The sequence below is a fragment of the Erithacus rubecula genome (assembly GCF_903797595.1).
Source record: "Erithacus rubecula genome assembly, chromosome: 14".
NCBI classification, from domain to species: domain Eukaryota; kingdom Metazoa; phylum Chordata; class Aves; order Passeriformes; family Muscicapidae; genus Erithacus; species Erithacus rubecula.
In genome coordinates, this window is record NC_136666.1 from 14,661,603 (window position 1) to 14,679,237 (window position 17,635).

Genomic DNA, 17,635 nt, shown 5'->3' on the forward strand with positions numbered 1-17,635 from the left:
CAAATATGATAAAGCACTTGAGATGAAGGGAAAGGGTGATTCTGGTTTTCCAACTTTCAAATGTCACAAACAACAAATTGAATCATGTGCACTTAAGTGAATTAACTGAAAATGCATTAATGAAACTTGATCCTCCAGAGAAGTTTCTGCCAAAAGTATCTATTTAATTTCTCTTCTTTGGGAAACCTCCCAAATAACATGATACAAATGAATCTTTGTACTTCTGCAGTTTCCTACAGTGTCTATGAGCAAATCTATTACTTTATATAGCAAAAATAGCAATGAGTTTTAATTTTGTACCTTCAAAATAACACCACACCAGTGTTTTCATGATATTATCTTCCCTGCCTATGAAAAGCTATCTGATGCTTTTGCTAGAACAATCAAGTTGTTTCACCTCTTCTTTCAGAAGGACCAGAAGATACCTGAGTGGTTTGTACCTAAAGTTACTTTTTGAATAAGCATTGTCAACATGGTTTGAAACAAATGATTCTTTACATAATAAGCACCCTGAGATATGGATACAATTCTGCCAAATATGCAGGTTTTTCAGCTCTTTTCCACCTTTTCTCAACACTATGTGGTCAAATACTTTCAAATTCTTATTAAAATGGCAAATATTTTAAAAATTTAATTGCATAATAAAAGACATATATGAGAAAATTTCAAGTATGGCAACTGGTTTCAATTGAACTTAGTCTTTTCTAACAGCACATATCAGAGCATTATTCAAAATATATAACTTGCATGGAAGTTCATCAACCAGATTAAAAATACAGATTTCCCTGGGTTTCAACACAGATGCATTCAGGAATTCCCTTGGTAACACATACATTCAGTTTTGTAGTTGATTAACTGCTTTAAAATGCATAAAATAAAGCATTGCAATGAGTAACCTTCCATGTGTAAAAGCATGAAGACATCAGACTGGTTAACCAAACACCTATTTAATGATTTCACTAAAATCTTTAATGAACAAAAGAAAAATGCAACTTATTCTTAGCTTCTTCCTGTATTGTGGTATTCAAAGTTCTTCAAGTGGCAGATCTCAAAGACCTGGGAGTATGTAAACTGTTCCACTTTTTTTGAAGTCTTCTACATGCACATGGATGACAATGAAGATGCAGTCCAAAATTTAAATTATACATCTCTTTTGACCTTGAAGGAACTTCTGAGGCTGTTGAGATTTGGTTTATTTAGAGGTTCCAATAGTAAGCTGGATGGTCTCTAGATTTCAATTCATTTAGCAGCTGAGCTTGGTGAACTTAGGAGGACAGAGGAAACTTGCACTGCAGGCTGACTGGCCAAAAAAATATCTGTATAGTCTGGAAAGGTTATAGCACATCCTATCACAACACACAGGTACAAAAAAAATGTTTATGAATAGGCACTTGCTCATTCAATTCTAAAATAAAACAAACTGACCAAAAGCTAACAAAAACCCCCAATTTAGCATAGGTCTCAAATTAGTAATAAGTCATGAATTCAATTAAGTTACTTGTTTTTTTGGGAGCAGTCACTAAATCTTTTGAAAAAATGGGAGGTTATGCCCAAAGTTTCAAGCTGAGCATAAAATTATACACAAAGACAAATTTTTGTTGCAAATATTTACTCAAAAAGTAATAATTTACAGCAGTGCTTTAACAGCTGTTCAAAACATTTAACATTCATTAAAAACAAAACTGAAAGTCAAAAGCACATTCTGAATGTTTCAAATGGAGCAATGAAATCAAAAGAGCAAGCTACAGTTAATCATATGCATTCCTAAACCTAGCTATCTAGAAGAGAAAAATAACCCCCAAAACTAAAAAAAAAAAAACCAAACCAAAACCAGCAGCCATCTTTCTGTACATAACTTAAGACTACAAAAAAATCGTGAAATTAAACTGTACAACTCTACTTTATATGCCCTTGTGTCCTATTTTTAAGTTAGCCAGTAGCAGCTGCAAAATGGCAGAATGCATGCCAGGTGGTGCTTCCAGTTTGGAGTTTTTCTTATTTTTGCTTAAAACCATTTTTACATTAAACCATACTTTGGTGTGACTTACAGACCATTCCTATGGGTCTACAGCTAAGAATAATTAAACTAAAAGCTACATTACTTTCAGTCCTACTTTATATAGTTATATTCGGTATTTTTGCACAGCCTGCACAGTGAAAACCCCACAAATATAAATTTTTATTGTAATAATTTCACTTTCACTGAAAGTTTATTAAGGTAAGTTTACAGTCTGGCGGGATTACACCTGTACAGAGGTGCACAAATGAATATACTTCTGTTTACGTGCTTTTACAGACAGGAATGTGACAACAAGTCCCAAGTTTATATTTACCAAAACTATCAGCAGACCAATAAACTTTCATTACAAGTGTGCTCCACATCAGCATCAGAAGTGAATTCCTACTCAATCCCCAGTTCAATGATATTCACACTAAAGAACTTAGAAAAATACTTTCTGGGCGAAGAAGTCACCTTATCCTGGGCTAGTTAACTATAAAAAAATTAGATTTTATACCTCTTCTCAAGTAACAATCTAATAATATATCACATCCAAGAGACAGGAAGATATATTTTAACATACCTTTTTGAAGCTTATTGAGTTCAGTCATACATACACATACATGCTACCTCCATATGCAAACTTCCCTTTGGTGTCTCTTTCTCTTCTCCTCCCTTTAAAAACTTTTAGTCTTAGCATCCATGAGCACACACATGAGGAAAGGTCCATGGTGTTCTTACCATAATTTAAAATTAACAATAAAAATAACACAATTTCAGCTTAATTCATTTTCATCTGTTTTGTTTGCAGTTGCTCCCATTCTGCTGGGATTGCTGTCTCTAGAAGTCTCATCTATTTGTTCTGTGAGCTGTCCTGATTTCTTTGATGAAGGTGCGACATTACCTTTTTGGAGGATTTCAGTAGCTTCATGCTCTAGTACTTCTGATGGAGTTAAGGGCTCCAATTGAATACTGCCTTGTTCACTTATATCTGAACTAACAGATTCAGGTTCATCCCTCTTCCTCAGGAACTGCTCAAAGCTGACATCTTCACCCAATGTCAGCTTTAAGTCCCTCACATTCTTTGCTGAAAGCGCAGTTTCGTCCAAGGGACGCACTTTAGTCTGCTCATCCAGGACAATGTCATCTGAACTTTGGCATATTTTCACCTCACTTTCATCATGAATACATTTTTGTTTCTCATCTACTAACTGTTTGTTATTAGCTGAATCACAGTATGTTCTTTTCTCATGCAAAGAATTCTTGGAGCTGTTTCCAGGGGGTTCCAAATTCAGAACATTTTCTGTATTTGACAGTGATGAGTCCTCACTCTTTTCAACAGATGCAACTTCTTTAGTTGGATTTTGACTGCATTCTTTTGTTTCGTCTGAAGAGTCATGATCTTGTTTGCTGAAACAAAAAAATACCCAAGTTATTTTTAGGCATGATTTTTACAATTTTATGCTTTAGATAAAAATCAAGCAATGCTTGGCTATACTCTGCAAAGTGACACTCAGAAGGGTACTAAAGATTTCCTTTCTGGGATTTGTCATGAGGCTTCTTAGCAAGAAAGGCAGAACTCAATTAACAGCTGCATTTTTCTTATCCATTTACAAACTAAGCTTTGCATTTAGCAGTCAATTAATACTCTGGTTCTTGCATTTCAGCTCCAGAAAGGAAGGTTGCCTTTGTGTGACACATGGAATTTCCCAAAATTCCTCTACCCACACAGCCTCTGACACAGAGGCAGATAAAATTGCTTTATATCTTTATACCACAACTGACTCTGCAATGCTCATGAGAAAAAGGCTAACAGCTGGAGATTTAAATTAATGAATCAAAAATTTATTGAGGAATTACAGTCTGGATTCACTGAAGAACTGAATGTGTGAAGCAGCATTTCAGTCATCTTTCAGAGAAAAACTGTGTTTATAAAGAGGAAATACAGAAATAGAGAAGTTCAATTTTTTCTGTAAAAATTAAGTCTGGTAAAAGTTTAATACAATTGTTAATCAATCCCAAGTTTTTCAGAATAAGCAGATTGAATTACCTAAAATGATGACGGTAACAGACAAAAAGTGTGGGGGAGAGGAAAAGAACAGTTGGAAGAACAATAATTTGTCTGATTTCAGATATAAATTGTATATAGAATGTGAAATTAAGAGCAGATTCTCCCAAACGAACCTTTAAAATTTAAATTGAAAGTAACAATCTGAACAGTAACATGCAGAAAAAAGCTGTGAGAAATATCACAAAATATGTCATTAATAAAAATGCATATTTCTTTTAATTTTTCAAATTGTTTTAAAAAGTGGTTTCAAACATTTTTTTGGCTAAAGCCACTCAATTCTGTAAGCAACACGCACTTCAGAACTCTTAAAAGGAAGAATCAACTCCTTGCTACTATTTTTTTTTCATATATTTTCAAGCTGAAAATCTACATATGTTCTACTCATCCTTGAAATTTAATTTAAAGGAATTTAAAACAATTCCAGTGATTCACTTATATATTAAATGATACTGAGTTCTATAGAAAATGGTTATTCTGGAAAAGGAGCTACAAGCATTCAGAAATCTGTTTTCAAATGTACTTTTATTCAAATAAACTAATCCACAAATATTCCATTTCCTACTTCTAGGTCAGAGGAATAGTTTGAGCAGGAATAAGAGACTGTTGGGATATCCTTCAGTAGTGAAGTTTTGCTGGTCACTGGGGAATCAAATAGGAATCTTTTCATCCTGTTACATTTTCATTTGTTATAAGGAATGAACTCAAGAGATAGGCCAACCTCTTTACCAAATTACAACCTGTATTTGCTGCTTTTGTCAAACAGAAATGTTAAGGTTTGGGGGTTTTTTCTCATTTAATGGAGTAGCTAAAGAGTAGATGACATACTTGAATACTCAATTTATCTATCCAAGCTCTTCTCTCTCAAACATCTAGAAAAAAAAAGGGCAAAAAAGGTAATATTGGAGGAAAACTCAAGACTAAGTTCCAGTACATAAGTCAATGTTCAGAAGCACCCCTCAGCTAAGGCTGACATAACTGGCTTGTCATAACTGTTCCTGATTTCTTCATCTATTCCACAGAAACTCTTCAGTTATGAAGAGCCATATAAATATTAGTCCAATATTTAGAACTGTTTTCATGTAGAAATCCAGTCAACTCTTCATGAAACAGTGCATACACATTTGACCTTCAGCTGCTATTTTTCAACAGGCAGCTTGAGGGCAAGATGTGGTTGCAGAGCTACCAGGCACAGTATTGTGCTTTATGTGGGAAGTTTTGAACATAGATATGCAAAAACAAACAAACAAAAGGTTTTAAATAAAGGCATGACTAATAACTAATCCCACAAAGAGCAGTGTTCCACACTGAAGAACTCTGATAGATTAAATACATGTGTGAACACACAGAGACAAGATTCACATCAAGCAACTCCTCCAAGGACAAATACACCCTTAACATATAAAACAAATTAATCACAATCTTCACCTTCTAGCAACCAAAAATCACAGCTTCATCTACCTAGCCCCTTTTTTTCTACTCACTTCCAGCAAAACACAGAAAGGGAAGAACAAGTGGTAGGGGAAGAAATTAAATATATACACACATATTGTTGTGCAACAATCACACCACAAAAATAATTATCCACAAACAACCATGATCTTTCAGATTGCTAAGCACAACAGTAAGTTCCTTTGGATAGATATTAGTTCTCCAAAGAAATAATTTGCCTCTGCAATGAGCTGCAGATGAATTAGCAGAGACCCTAGCAATTGTGATAATCTAAAATACCACACTAAATGAAAAATCATACAATATTTCAAAAATTCATTCTGTTAGGAAGTCAGTAGCTGAAAAAGCCTTCTATCCAGTACTAGCAATTAAAAGTACTCTTAGTATTCTATGCAAATAGGACTGGTTACAGTGTAAGCAAACTACAAATTCAGCCATGAAAAATACAGGAAAATGTGAGAATAATAACAGCTGTATTATACAGAAAAGAGGATGTCAATGAACAGTTGGAGTCCAAAATCTGACTTGTGTTTAATGAAATCCATGAGGCCAGGTCCATGAGCTGTCCACCAAGTATGGGACATATTAATGAACTGGTGGCCAGAGAGTCTGAAATCAGAGCTTACAATAAGACCACTTCAAGGGAGCAGCACAAGCCACAGCTCTGAATGTGAGAGATGAGTCTGCAAAGTGCAAACAACCCCACTCAGGATACAGAAGCTTAAAAGTTAAGGCAATTTGGTTTTCTTTTTTCTCATAGCACAGAAAATGCAAGATTTCTGTGCCAAGTGAGGCAGAGGAAAGCCAGGCTCTTATCACTCAATGTTTCAAAATCCTACTAGCTCAAGCTTTTTTTCTGCATTATTTGGAGTATTTTATTATTTTATATTGGCTATTTCATATTAAGATTTTAAAAATAATTCAGTAGTCTTAAGATAGTGAGCATTACTTTTACTTAATTCTACCTGAGTAATGATCTCACCAGAAAGGTCTTTTAAGCCATGACTGAAGTATTTTAAGATCTGAAAGGCCAAATTAAGTGCATAAAGCTACCTAACAAAAACATTCCACAATATAAGCTCAGTTTTCTTTCATTTGTCTACTATAACCCAAACACCCAGAACAGAGCTGTAGTTTACTTCAGGATAACTGTAAAACATTGCAGCTGACCTCCAATCACTGTTTGGAGAGGATGCTTCACACAGAACACCTTTATGGGCACAATCCATACATTAGATGAGCCATAAATTATTTAAATTTATTGACTTTGAAAACCACATTAATTAAACAGCTTATCACAACATCACCAAAATTGATTTTCTGTGTTTCCAAAAGAAAATGTTATCGCAGAGATTGCAAGAAGTATCTCCTACAAACTTGTTAAGTCATCAGTTCTAACAAAATCTAACCTTTCAAAGGTTTCTTACAGAAAAAAGAAAAACCAAACAAACCCCTCAAAATTGCTTATGCCTATATCTTCTTTGTTGATGCTGCATTAAAAGCAAATTTAATCTGCTGAAGTATGAAGTGCTGCCTCTATTATATTTAGATAATGTTATTAATCATAAATTAAATTACTCACAACCTCAGCAAGTCTTAATGGTTGTCTACAGGGTGCAAAATACTTGACACAAAAAACAGCTTTACCACTTAAATTTTATGAAAACTGTACACTAATATTAGATTGATCAACCACATGTATTTTCCTAAATCCAAAAAGCAGTCTAAACCCAGACATTTTAAAGGATTTAAGCACAAAGTATCAGCACACCAAGGACACTTTCTAACAGTCTTCTTCCAGCAGCTAAGCAGATCTTAAACTGTAGCATAAACAATCACATATTATTATTTATTACATCTTAATCAGTAACAATAGATGGCAAAAATATATACAAAAAAAAGGAGTGGTTTCAGTAGCACTGCAAAAATATTCTTATAATTACCAGGAAAATACTCAGGCTAAATCAAATGAGAACACATTTTTGGGGTCAGAACTTTTAATACTCTGAAGTACTTAATCACAGTAGCCACACCAGTGTAAGATGATGCAACACTAAATATTTAGCTTTACTGCTTTAATGATTTATATGCAAGAATTTAAAGCAAATCTGTTGGAAACAGACGTTTGTCATAAAACAGTCACTTCTTTCATAAAAAAGCTGCTCCTGTTAGACTCACTAACTTAGACACAAATACATTAGATGCTGAATATCCAAGGACAAAAGATACTGTTCTTGTCTCAATAAATTAAAGTTTTGCCACTAAATTAAATGTGTGTGAAGAAGATCCAATATCTATAGATTGTTCTAAATCCATTATAAATGTTATTTTACATGATCAAATTTGAGAGATTTTTGTGTTCACATTTTATAGCTTATATAGTAGATTCCAACTGGCTCATTTATGTTGGTTTGGAAATGAGCAGAGTTTGTAACATTTTGTGGTGATAACATCTTTGTCATTGGTTTACTTTGGATTCCTGATAGATGCTCTCAACCTTAATTTTGTTTAGGAATTGTTTTGAAAAGCAATTTCTTCCAATCTGTAATTTGCAAAAGTTGCATAAATAGAGACTAAACCATAGAAAGTTATCACCTGAAAATTTTCACCTGTCAGGTTCCCAACACGTTTATGATACAAGAAATCTTAAATCCCATAGGTCTCAAACATCAACAAAGGCAACACTTTCTTACATCTGTGAAGTCACAGTGCTTCTGGAAAGAATATTATGAAAATAAAACAGATTGTGACTGCCTCCAGTAAAGTACAGCCTGTTGGTCCAACAGTTTTGAGCAACTCTGAAACCTTTCTAGAACTCTCCAAAGATTCTTCACTCTACATGAACTTTTAGTTAAGAACAATGAAAAAATATTCTTCAATTGTTAATCTTTAAAAAAACCTGCCCATAAAAAAGGAGCAGCTGAGCACAAAATTTCACCTTGAGATAGCCAACAGAATGGATCAGCCATAAAATTGAAGAGACTCAGAGTTAAAGTCAAACAAGAACATTAGTTTAGACTTGAAGTCTACATTCAGTTTGACCTGAAATTTTGAGAGATGAAGGGACACCTAGGACTAATGGAAGAGATCTGGAGTCAGTAACAAAAGCTAAACTCTAAAATGCAGTTAATAAGCACAAATAGGAGTGTTCTCATTTCTGAAATTCTGTCTCATTGCTTACCCTGCTCTCACACAATGAAATTGTATATATTTGCACACACATACAGCACAAATGAACCACCCTTCTTACAACCAGAGACTCACAGGGTAAGCAGAACAAATTCAGCTGGAATCTTTTGCCTAATATTACTTTTTTGCCCATATCTAACCAAAAGTAACCTTTTCTGGGATGACTATAGCTTCAAGAGTTTCTAGAAATCAAGTGGCTCAAGGTATCTTCCAGACACTCAACTGAACCATACATAGCATTAAAAAAATCTATTGACACTCAAAAGAATGGAAAGGTCATTGGGTTTGGGATTTTAGCAGTTGGTGGTTTTTTTTGTTTTTTTGTTTTTTTTTTTTACTAATCCCATCTCCTAGAAGAAATATCTTATTTTGACAGATGCAACTCTAAATGCTGCACAGTTACATTTAACAGGAATAGCAGAAACAAACATATACTTGGTTTCTAAATAAAGCTAAGAAATAACTGGCTGGTCAAGCAGTGACACTCAATGTCCTAAAAATATTAAAAGAGAGATAGGTTAAAGTACATACAAATGAAATCTTAATTCTTTGACCATAGGCTAAACTGGTTATATCACACATATTCATGCTCTGCCCTTGCAGACATGGTCCAATATGTTGCATTATTAATGTAAATTGTTAGGATCATAAGAGAGATTTAATACTAAGTAAGGAAGGTTATTTAAATGATTTAGAAGTGCTTTTGTGAGTTGTCCACATGAGCAACTTTTCCAAGATCCTCACAAAAATGGAAACAGGATGTCACAAGGCAAATTGATTCTACATGAACCACTTCCACAAATCTCTCATACTTGTAAGTACTCTATTTGTTTAAAATGCAAGTTTGAAACTTAAATTTCTGTAGCAAAGCTGCAAAATAACCAAAGGATAATACTCCAAATAAGCATTCAAAAGATGTAGAATTCATATAACTTCAAATCCAAGTGTCTATCTAGTATTACTTCTGAGAAATTAGAAAGCCACAAAAACCTGCAATCACATTCCATTCTTCTTCTTGTTGGAAACCTGAACAAAAGTGAAATATGAATTCAACTTCCTCTGAAATGGAACAGCATGTTCACAATGAAAACACAAACCCACTATGCTTTTTTGAATGCTGTTGTGTCAAAACAGAATTAAGCCCTGCAAGAAAAACCTGTAGTAGGTAAGTGATGCTTGAGGCTGAACAGCAGCATTCAAGATGGAACAGCTTCTGCCAGAAGGAAAAAAGGTCGCAAAAAAATCAGGACTTTAGAGTACTGAGTAAGTGTGCAGATGCTCAATCACAAAATACACACAAAAGACAATGGATGGCAGGATCTTTGCCATTATTAGCAACACTATAACAGCTGCAGAAGTTCACTAGCACCAGACCTGTGACTGGGTACTGAAAGTCAAGAGGACAAAAAAAACTGTTGATAATTAATTAATCTCAAAGAATCTGATTATTCAGAAAAAGAAGTGCTGCAAATCAAGAACAGCTTGCATCCACCAAAACTGAACTCTTACAACTAGGAAGTTGTATCAGTGACTGATCCTTAAGTGAGGTAAGCTTTATCTATTATGCTGCTCTCAGGCTAGGAAATGAGAGATTCAACCAAAATGTATCCACTGTAACCAGGATGCTGAGTCTGGAGGAACATTAGAAGTTCTTTATGGCCAAAGCAAAGCTCATCACTTATCCTGATGGATAAATTTGCCATAGATAATCTAGAACTGAAGATGAAATCAATAGCAGTAAAATCAAAAGCAGCAACTATCCCAGCAGCTTGAGTAGAGCATCCTTGAAGATGGAGATGATACCAAAAGAACAAGGTGTGAATGAACTGCAACTGTAGCTGCTCTGCCCTCAGAAACAAGGCTCAATGAATGTATGTACTTCCATTACATGCCTTCTTCCTCTCATAGTATTTTGGAGCAAAAAGCTTAGCTACCAGAGAGCAAAGCAGCTAATAAATTCTCTTGACCAGACTCAGTTTATGTAGTTACATGCAACAGAAGATGTTCAAAGCATATTTTGCCACTGTATACCATAAAGTCACTGGAAGAAAAAAATGTAACTTATTTGAGTATTAAATAGATCAGGACTTGTATGCTTTAGTGAACACCCAAAAAGAATGACAAAGCCTGGTGGAATCAAGTTCAGAACAAAATGGGCTTTGATGTCAGCCCATACACATCACATTTACTCACTACTCTAGCTTGGGACGATAATGATAGACCGGAGCAGGGAAGAAATGCTGCACATGAGCAGCAAAGAAACACTGCATCATGTAAGTGAAACTCCTTGGAAGCCTCTCTTCAGTGGAGTACAGCTGCCAAAAGGCTGCCATCAAAGCTGCAAATCAGAGAACATTATCAAAAAGGGCCTTGGACTACAATACTGGGAGAAAAGACCAGACCTGCTGTCTAAAAGATGCAAGAAGAGAATACCACAGCTTCAATGTATGAAGAAAAAATGAGAAGGTCTGGTCAGATCCTTGTCTGCTTACATACCAAAATAATCCCAAGCTGGACTGGGTTCAATTTTCTGGTCCACAATGATGTATCAGTGAGCCAAGGCAGTATAGGATACCTGCTCACTCTCAACTGCCCTGCAACAAAAATGTCTGCTGTCAGTTCATTTAAAAATATGTTAATGGTTGTGCAAAGCAGAGAGTTGAGCAATAGAAGAGTATTTGCATAGTTATTAAATCTTACTTTTTCAGCACAGGGTGGTTTATTTCACCAAATAAACAAGGAGAGTTATGTAGAGTAAAAATTTAAAAAACAAATTCTGCTGGAAGAACCCCAGCTAGGTTATCTGTATTACTAATGGCAGGATTCTGGTCCAAAGACAGGCTCTGTCAAAATACACAGAGTTCATGGAACATGTCTGTTCATTAGCAATAAAGATGAGTTTTAAAACACAGAGAGACAATCCAATATATTATAAAAGACACCAAAAGATCCCATGTGAGAGATGTAAGAGAAGATCCAAAAGTGTTCAAGATTGCAATTGAGACATTGTTTCCAATGATGAAGTGATTCTGAAGAGCCCCATAACCAAGTCATTGAATTGGAGTCAAAGAATTGGAAGAAACATTCAAAGATCACTGAGAAACTGTACAGCAGAAGTTATGAATATTGTCTGCAAGTTCCTCTTCTTCCAAAGCAACCAAAGAGTACCACAAAGAACCAGCCCACAAAAAAATGAATATTTGTTTGTACTCTGTACAGCAAATTATGAATTAAACTATCTGCTACACAGGTATATTCACAGTCTTCAGTTTAGCAATGATATATTCTTGTCCAAAGTATTACAGAACTAGCATATGGAACAGGACAAGACTTACTGAAATTAATGAAGTCTATGAACCTGACAGTTTCAAAAAGCATCATCATGGATTTTATATCATTTCATGTGGTACAGTAACTAATTTTATGTTAGCACCAGAACTTTCAAAAATAATGGCTACCTGCATCTGTCCTACTCTACCATCTTGCAGAAACAAACCTGCAGATACTCTTGACTTTACTCAGTGCCCACCCATCTGCTTCTGAGTAATACATATATATCCCTATTTCTAACAGTCTTATATATTTCCATATGACTCTGTAATGTATTCAAGAGAGCAAGATCCTTTTGCAGTACTGACAACAGCCTACCATAGTTGTATTAGTGTATAAGCTGCACATCTTCAGCCACCATTCAACACATCTAGAACCTTTCCTTCAGCAAGTACTAATTCCTGGCACCAAATGCCAGCTCCAAATATAAAAGCTAGCATTTCCACAAGTATCATAATTCAACATTTCTTGTCATTGTTTGAGTTTCACTGAAAGCTAAACTACTAGAGGACTCCCTTTTACTAGCCACTTCATGCAAACTAAGAATTAAAATACTTAATAGATATTAAATAATCTATTAGGGATATCTCCAAAACTCAGTAAAAGCTGATTTATGCTTGGAGGCCTAAAAACTTATCACTCTGTGCAGGTTCTTTTTCAAATCCTTAAAAAACTCTGATTAATACATACTAATTGTTTGAAAGTCTGAATAAAAACAGTTAATAGAAAACAGTATGTCTTTGTCATATGAAGAACATAATTTTAAAAATAATTTTAAGTATTTTTAAATATTAAGATGGAATTTGTCCTACCTCAGTAAAGGACATTCTTTTTTGTATTCATATTACATAAAGAACAAAAACCACTAATTTGATAAAGCTAGTATTCAGTAGAAGTAACAATCTCATTGTCTATAGACAGGTCAGAATTGAGAAGTTACAACATTGCCACCATTATTTGTGTTATCTTCAAACTGAACAAAAGCCTGATTTTGTTTTAGCTGCAATAGGCAAGCATCTTATCTCTTCATTCTTGTAGTTGTGGACATGATAAGATGAAAAAGCACCAGTACAGTAAAGGCCTGTGTTCATCCATACATTTCAAATCCTACAGAATTCAAAAGAAACCCAAGATCAAAGTGCAAATTTTGGCCATCTATCAGTAAACAATAGAAAAAAACCATTAAGCAGTAAAATAAAACTTACTGAGACACTTGTGCAGCAGTTGCATTATCTGTGGAAATTGAAAATAAAAACAAAGGATTTAATTAAGAATATTTTAAAATGTGCAAATACAGAACTCACTATTAAATGCAAGCACATAAATAATGCAATGCAAAATAGGACTGTGATAACACATGAGACATCCATATGTAAGTATTTACATAATGTATAAAAAAGACAAAGTGTACTCACCTTTCTCTACAATAACTTGACAAGTGTGAGTCTGGTTCTCACTCAGATGTGTGGCCATGTTATCCAAGCCAGAAACATCAGCCAGGAAATCACAGTTAAGACACACTACAGTCACACCTCTAGGAAATAAAAATTGAAAAGGAAGTGTAATTACAACATGGTTATGGAAACACCTTCCTTAACTTACAGCAACTGGACAGACTATTAAAAAAAATTCAACTTCAGATAAGATGATTCACAAAGACAATGTTACTTTTCTACTGCAACTAGTATCAGGAAATTCCCATCAATGAGCAGGGCATCTCCATGCTGGATGTAGTACAAAGAAAATGACTTTAGACAGAAATTTATTTGTACAGCATGGGTTTCTCTGTTTGGATGGCTGTTTTTTCCTTTCCCTGACTCCCTCCCCATTTTGCACCTTATGAATAATCAAAGAATAATAATTTAAAAAATTCAAACTGCTCAGAATTAAGTTCATAAATGTGAACAAATAAGTATCTGTCACTGACCAGAACACTGCTATTGGAAAAGCTAATGGTTTTATCTCTCTGCTCTAAATTGTGGAAATTCAAGAGGTTATAATTTCAACTAAGTTATCAGCTCCACATCAGAAAGTAAAAACAATGATCTGTAACTGAAAAAAGCTGAATTACCGTAGCTTTTCGGAATGCTTCTTAAAGATCCAAAATCTTTTACTTGGACGAGCACTGTGAAAACTAAATATATGAAAACATTACCACTTAGACTGGTTTTCTTCAATATATTATTCCACATAACCCCTTCAGTAGTCATGGTACTGCAATTTGCTTATGACAAAACATGAAAATAGAAGCCTAAGTTACTGAACTGCAATATTTTTAAACAAAAATTGCTTAAAGCTTACCCACTTGTGAATATCAGCTCTAGTTTGAAACATTGGCTCCCTTGTAAATGAGTTTGGGAGGTGAAAAGCTTAGCTTACTGACATAGTCCTGCAATAACATACTTTCATAGTTTAGCTTTTGAAGAAACACAGCTATAGCTATAGAGTGCCCCACTAAAGAGCTAGAACTTGGCTGAACTTGTGCTTCCTAAAGAGATTGCTTTCAATGAGAAATGAAATTTTCAGAAGGCAGCTGAGTACAGGGGCTGCTCCTTGACAAACACCCTCCAAGTCTGCCTCCTCACCATCACATTTTCCTTACACTAACCAAAGAGGTGATGGTAGGTGATGCAAAGGATCAGAGTAAGTGATGCATTAGTGCATCAAGGGGACAAATGACTAAAGATCAGCAGTTTTACTGCATAGATGAATTTGATCTGCCATCCAGACCACTGACAACAATAGGAGCAATTTATCTTAGAACCCTCTTTCCCCTTCCAGAGTAAGTATTTTCATCTACAGCTGGAATTATGCACATTATTTTATCACTTTTTTTAAGCATACAAACAACAGATTACAATAAAAACATGTAAACTATTTCAGCCTAGGATTTCTATGAGCATTGAAATTAGTATGAATAGGTCAATATACATATAAAGTACATCCAACTTAGGTGCCAGATTCAAGATTCTAGCATTCACAAATGTCAAAGTATTTCCTATGTACATGAATTCAGAAATAAAATCACATTCACTATTTTACACAATACAGTTAGCTTCTTCAGGGCACAAGATTAACAAGTAGATTTTCAAAGTTTGTTTTGCTGTCACTGTTATTGTATAATATAATTCTATGGCTCTGAACTCGAATGCATTTGTTTTCTTAACGTGCTTTTTTACAGCTGTCATTGCTAACACCCTACTCTGCTCCACAACTGGTGACAATATGAGATGCTATTTCTATGGATGACCAGAAGTAGTGTTAAGGAAAAGTATCCACTTGAGTTTGCTGTTTGAGACATCCTTTAAATCTGAGCACAGACTTCACTAGCAATAGCTATGTCCTGTATACATTCAGTACGTGTAAAATCAGATAAGCCATTCAATGTGAAACCCAGAGAACGTGCAATGATTAGTCATTATTTGCTAAGTCAGGCTGAAATTATTATTGAAGATCCCATAGATACTCTGAAGCAAAGGTATAATACTGCCTGTACCACTGGATTTTTAAAGCCAAACAAGAATGTGGAGTTTAAGCTTTGATTAAAAAGTAAAGAATTCAACCTTAGACATTTACCTGCCAGTCTGAGGACTTAGTTCAAAATTCACCTAACAAACACTTCACACCTTACATGAACCTAGGAAGTATTTACTAAGCCAGTAAAAACTTTGAAGAGTTCTTACCTCATCATGTGATTCACATAGGCTTTGCTACAGCTGGTGCTGTATCTGCATAAACTACAGTGGACGTAAGCAGGAAAGTGACTCGCAAAATCTTTTATTTCCGAGAAACACTCAATGCATTTGTGAGTTCCCACACGATGCCTGACAGTAACATGAAAAAGTTATCAGTTAATAGCAACACTTTCAGAAGAGGTAACTATGTTAAACTTTTTTCTTTAAGTAAGTAGCAAGTTCACCTACACTAGGGAAAAAAATGAGGAACTTAAAATCCATCAGCTAAACACTTATAAGTGACATTAGCACAAATTTAAAAAACTGTTTTTACTTGAACTATGATTTAATTATGATCCTAATTAAAAGTGAAACTTAATGTAAGCATCTGTTATTGGCACTCTTGGAAACAAGAGATAATGCAGTGGATGAGAACCTCCAACTTCAGCTGCTGTCTCTACTCACTTAAGAAGTATTTCCAATAATTACTTCATTTATCCATCACAATGCAGAGAAAAAGCCTTTGGCTTTTCTGTCACTCCAATATTATCCACAAGCTTTGAAACATCTACAAAGCAAGAACTCTTCCCCAGTTTTGCTGACTGTTTTTGTATCTCTCCCAGAGCTACACACTGAGAAAGTTAGAATCTGGAGGGGTGACATCTTCCATCTTTGACAAAGAAAAATGTTAACTCATCATAAGCAGTGAAATTAAAATCCAGTGTAATAAACATATTTTCATCCATGAAAATAGTAACAAAGACAGCAAATCCCAATAAATTGTGAAGATAAAGACAGAATTCTCCCAAAAGTTTTCTTTTCCTTTCTTGATTTTTTTTTTAAAATTAGCTCCCCAAAATGTGGTGTCTCCTAGGATAGATAGAATTTTTTAATTTACAGGTTCAGATAAAATGGGAGGGAAGGAGGGAAGGAGGGAAGGAGGGAAGGAGGGAAGGAGGGAAGGAGGGAAGGAGGGAAGGAGGGAAGGAGGGAAGGAGAGAGGGGGGAAGGAGGGGGGAGGGGAAGAGGGAAGGAGGGAAAGAGGGGAGGAGGGAAGGAGGGAAGGAGGGAAGGGGGGAAGGAGGGAAGGAGGGAAGGAGGGAAGGAGGGAAGGAGGGAAGGAGGGAAGGAGGGAAGGAGGGAAGGAGGGAAGGAGGGAAAAAAAAAAAAAAAAAAAAAGAATTAAAAAAGGAAAAAGAAGAAAAAAAAGAAGGCTCCATGCAGAGAAAATTTCTAAATGGTGGCACAGAGAAGTTTCCAGAACATTTGTTGTTCCATCATAAAGTAGTCTACCATTACCAAAACTGGTAAATGAAAATTCAGAATTACAACCACAGTACTGGTATGTGCAAAGTTCATGCATCTGCTTTCTTGGCAAACTTGAAGTGCCAGATCTTCTGTATTACAGCAATAAAGTTACTCAAATACCATTAAATTATCAGTTATTTATGTTCAAAGCATACTTAAAGACAATTTTAATGCTATTAATTTACCTTAGACTAGGAAATGCTATATTTGTAGGTTCTTTTTTTTTCCTGCTGTTTGTCCATGCATTTTGTTTCCTTGATGTAGATTGTTTTGATTTTCCTCTTGACTTACTTGTATTAGATTTGTTATGATTTTTAGTGGTTGCATTTTTAGCTTTAGGTGATAACTGAAATGTGGAGCTGCTTGTACTAACAGAAGATGTAGCTGATGGTCCTGACTGATGAGATGCCAAAGATGCTCGAATAGTCACCTACAAGTATGAAAGTTTAAAAAAAATTGTTTAGATTTAAGCTCTCCAAGTTCCCACTCCTATTTTTCTTCAAGTTTAAGTCACTTTATAGCACAAATCATAGCATAAGAAACTCTCCCGATTAAAGATTACTTTGAAGAATACAAAATACTGAAAACACTGTTGGACTAGAGTTAACCTCTAAG

The 17,635-nt window shown here is 34.9% G+C and overlaps 1 protein-coding gene across 14 annotated transcripts in view; it reads right to left on the reverse strand.

The window, feature by feature from the left end:
• Nucleotides 1–931: 931 nt before the first annotated feature.
• ZNF280D (zinc finger protein 280D) overlaps nt 932–17,635 on the reverse strand; it is a 43,013-nt gene continuing 26,309 nt past the window's right edge. For 11 of the 14 annotated variants that reach the window (XM_079318092.1, XM_079318091.1, XM_079318096.1 and 8 more), the window contains 6 exons: nt 17,206–17,450; nt 15,722–15,862; nt 14,110–14,172; nt 13,454–13,572; nt 13,244–13,271; nt 932–3,409 (listed from right to left, as the gene is read on the reverse strand). In XM_079318092.1, coding sequence (XP_079174218.1) covers nt 2,776–3,409; nt 13,244–13,271; nt 13,454–13,572; nt 14,110–14,172; nt 15,722–15,862; nt 17,206–17,450 — 1,230 coding nt within the window. In that variant the 3' untranslated portion in view covers nt 932–2,775. Of the gene's footprint in view, nt 3,410–11,204; nt 11,303–13,243; nt 13,272–13,453; nt 13,573–14,109; nt 14,173–15,721; nt 15,863–17,205; nt 17,451–17,635 lie in introns of all 14 variants that reach the window. The other 3 variants (XR_013775877.1, XR_013775878.1, XM_079318089.1) reach the window with 3 other exon arrangements.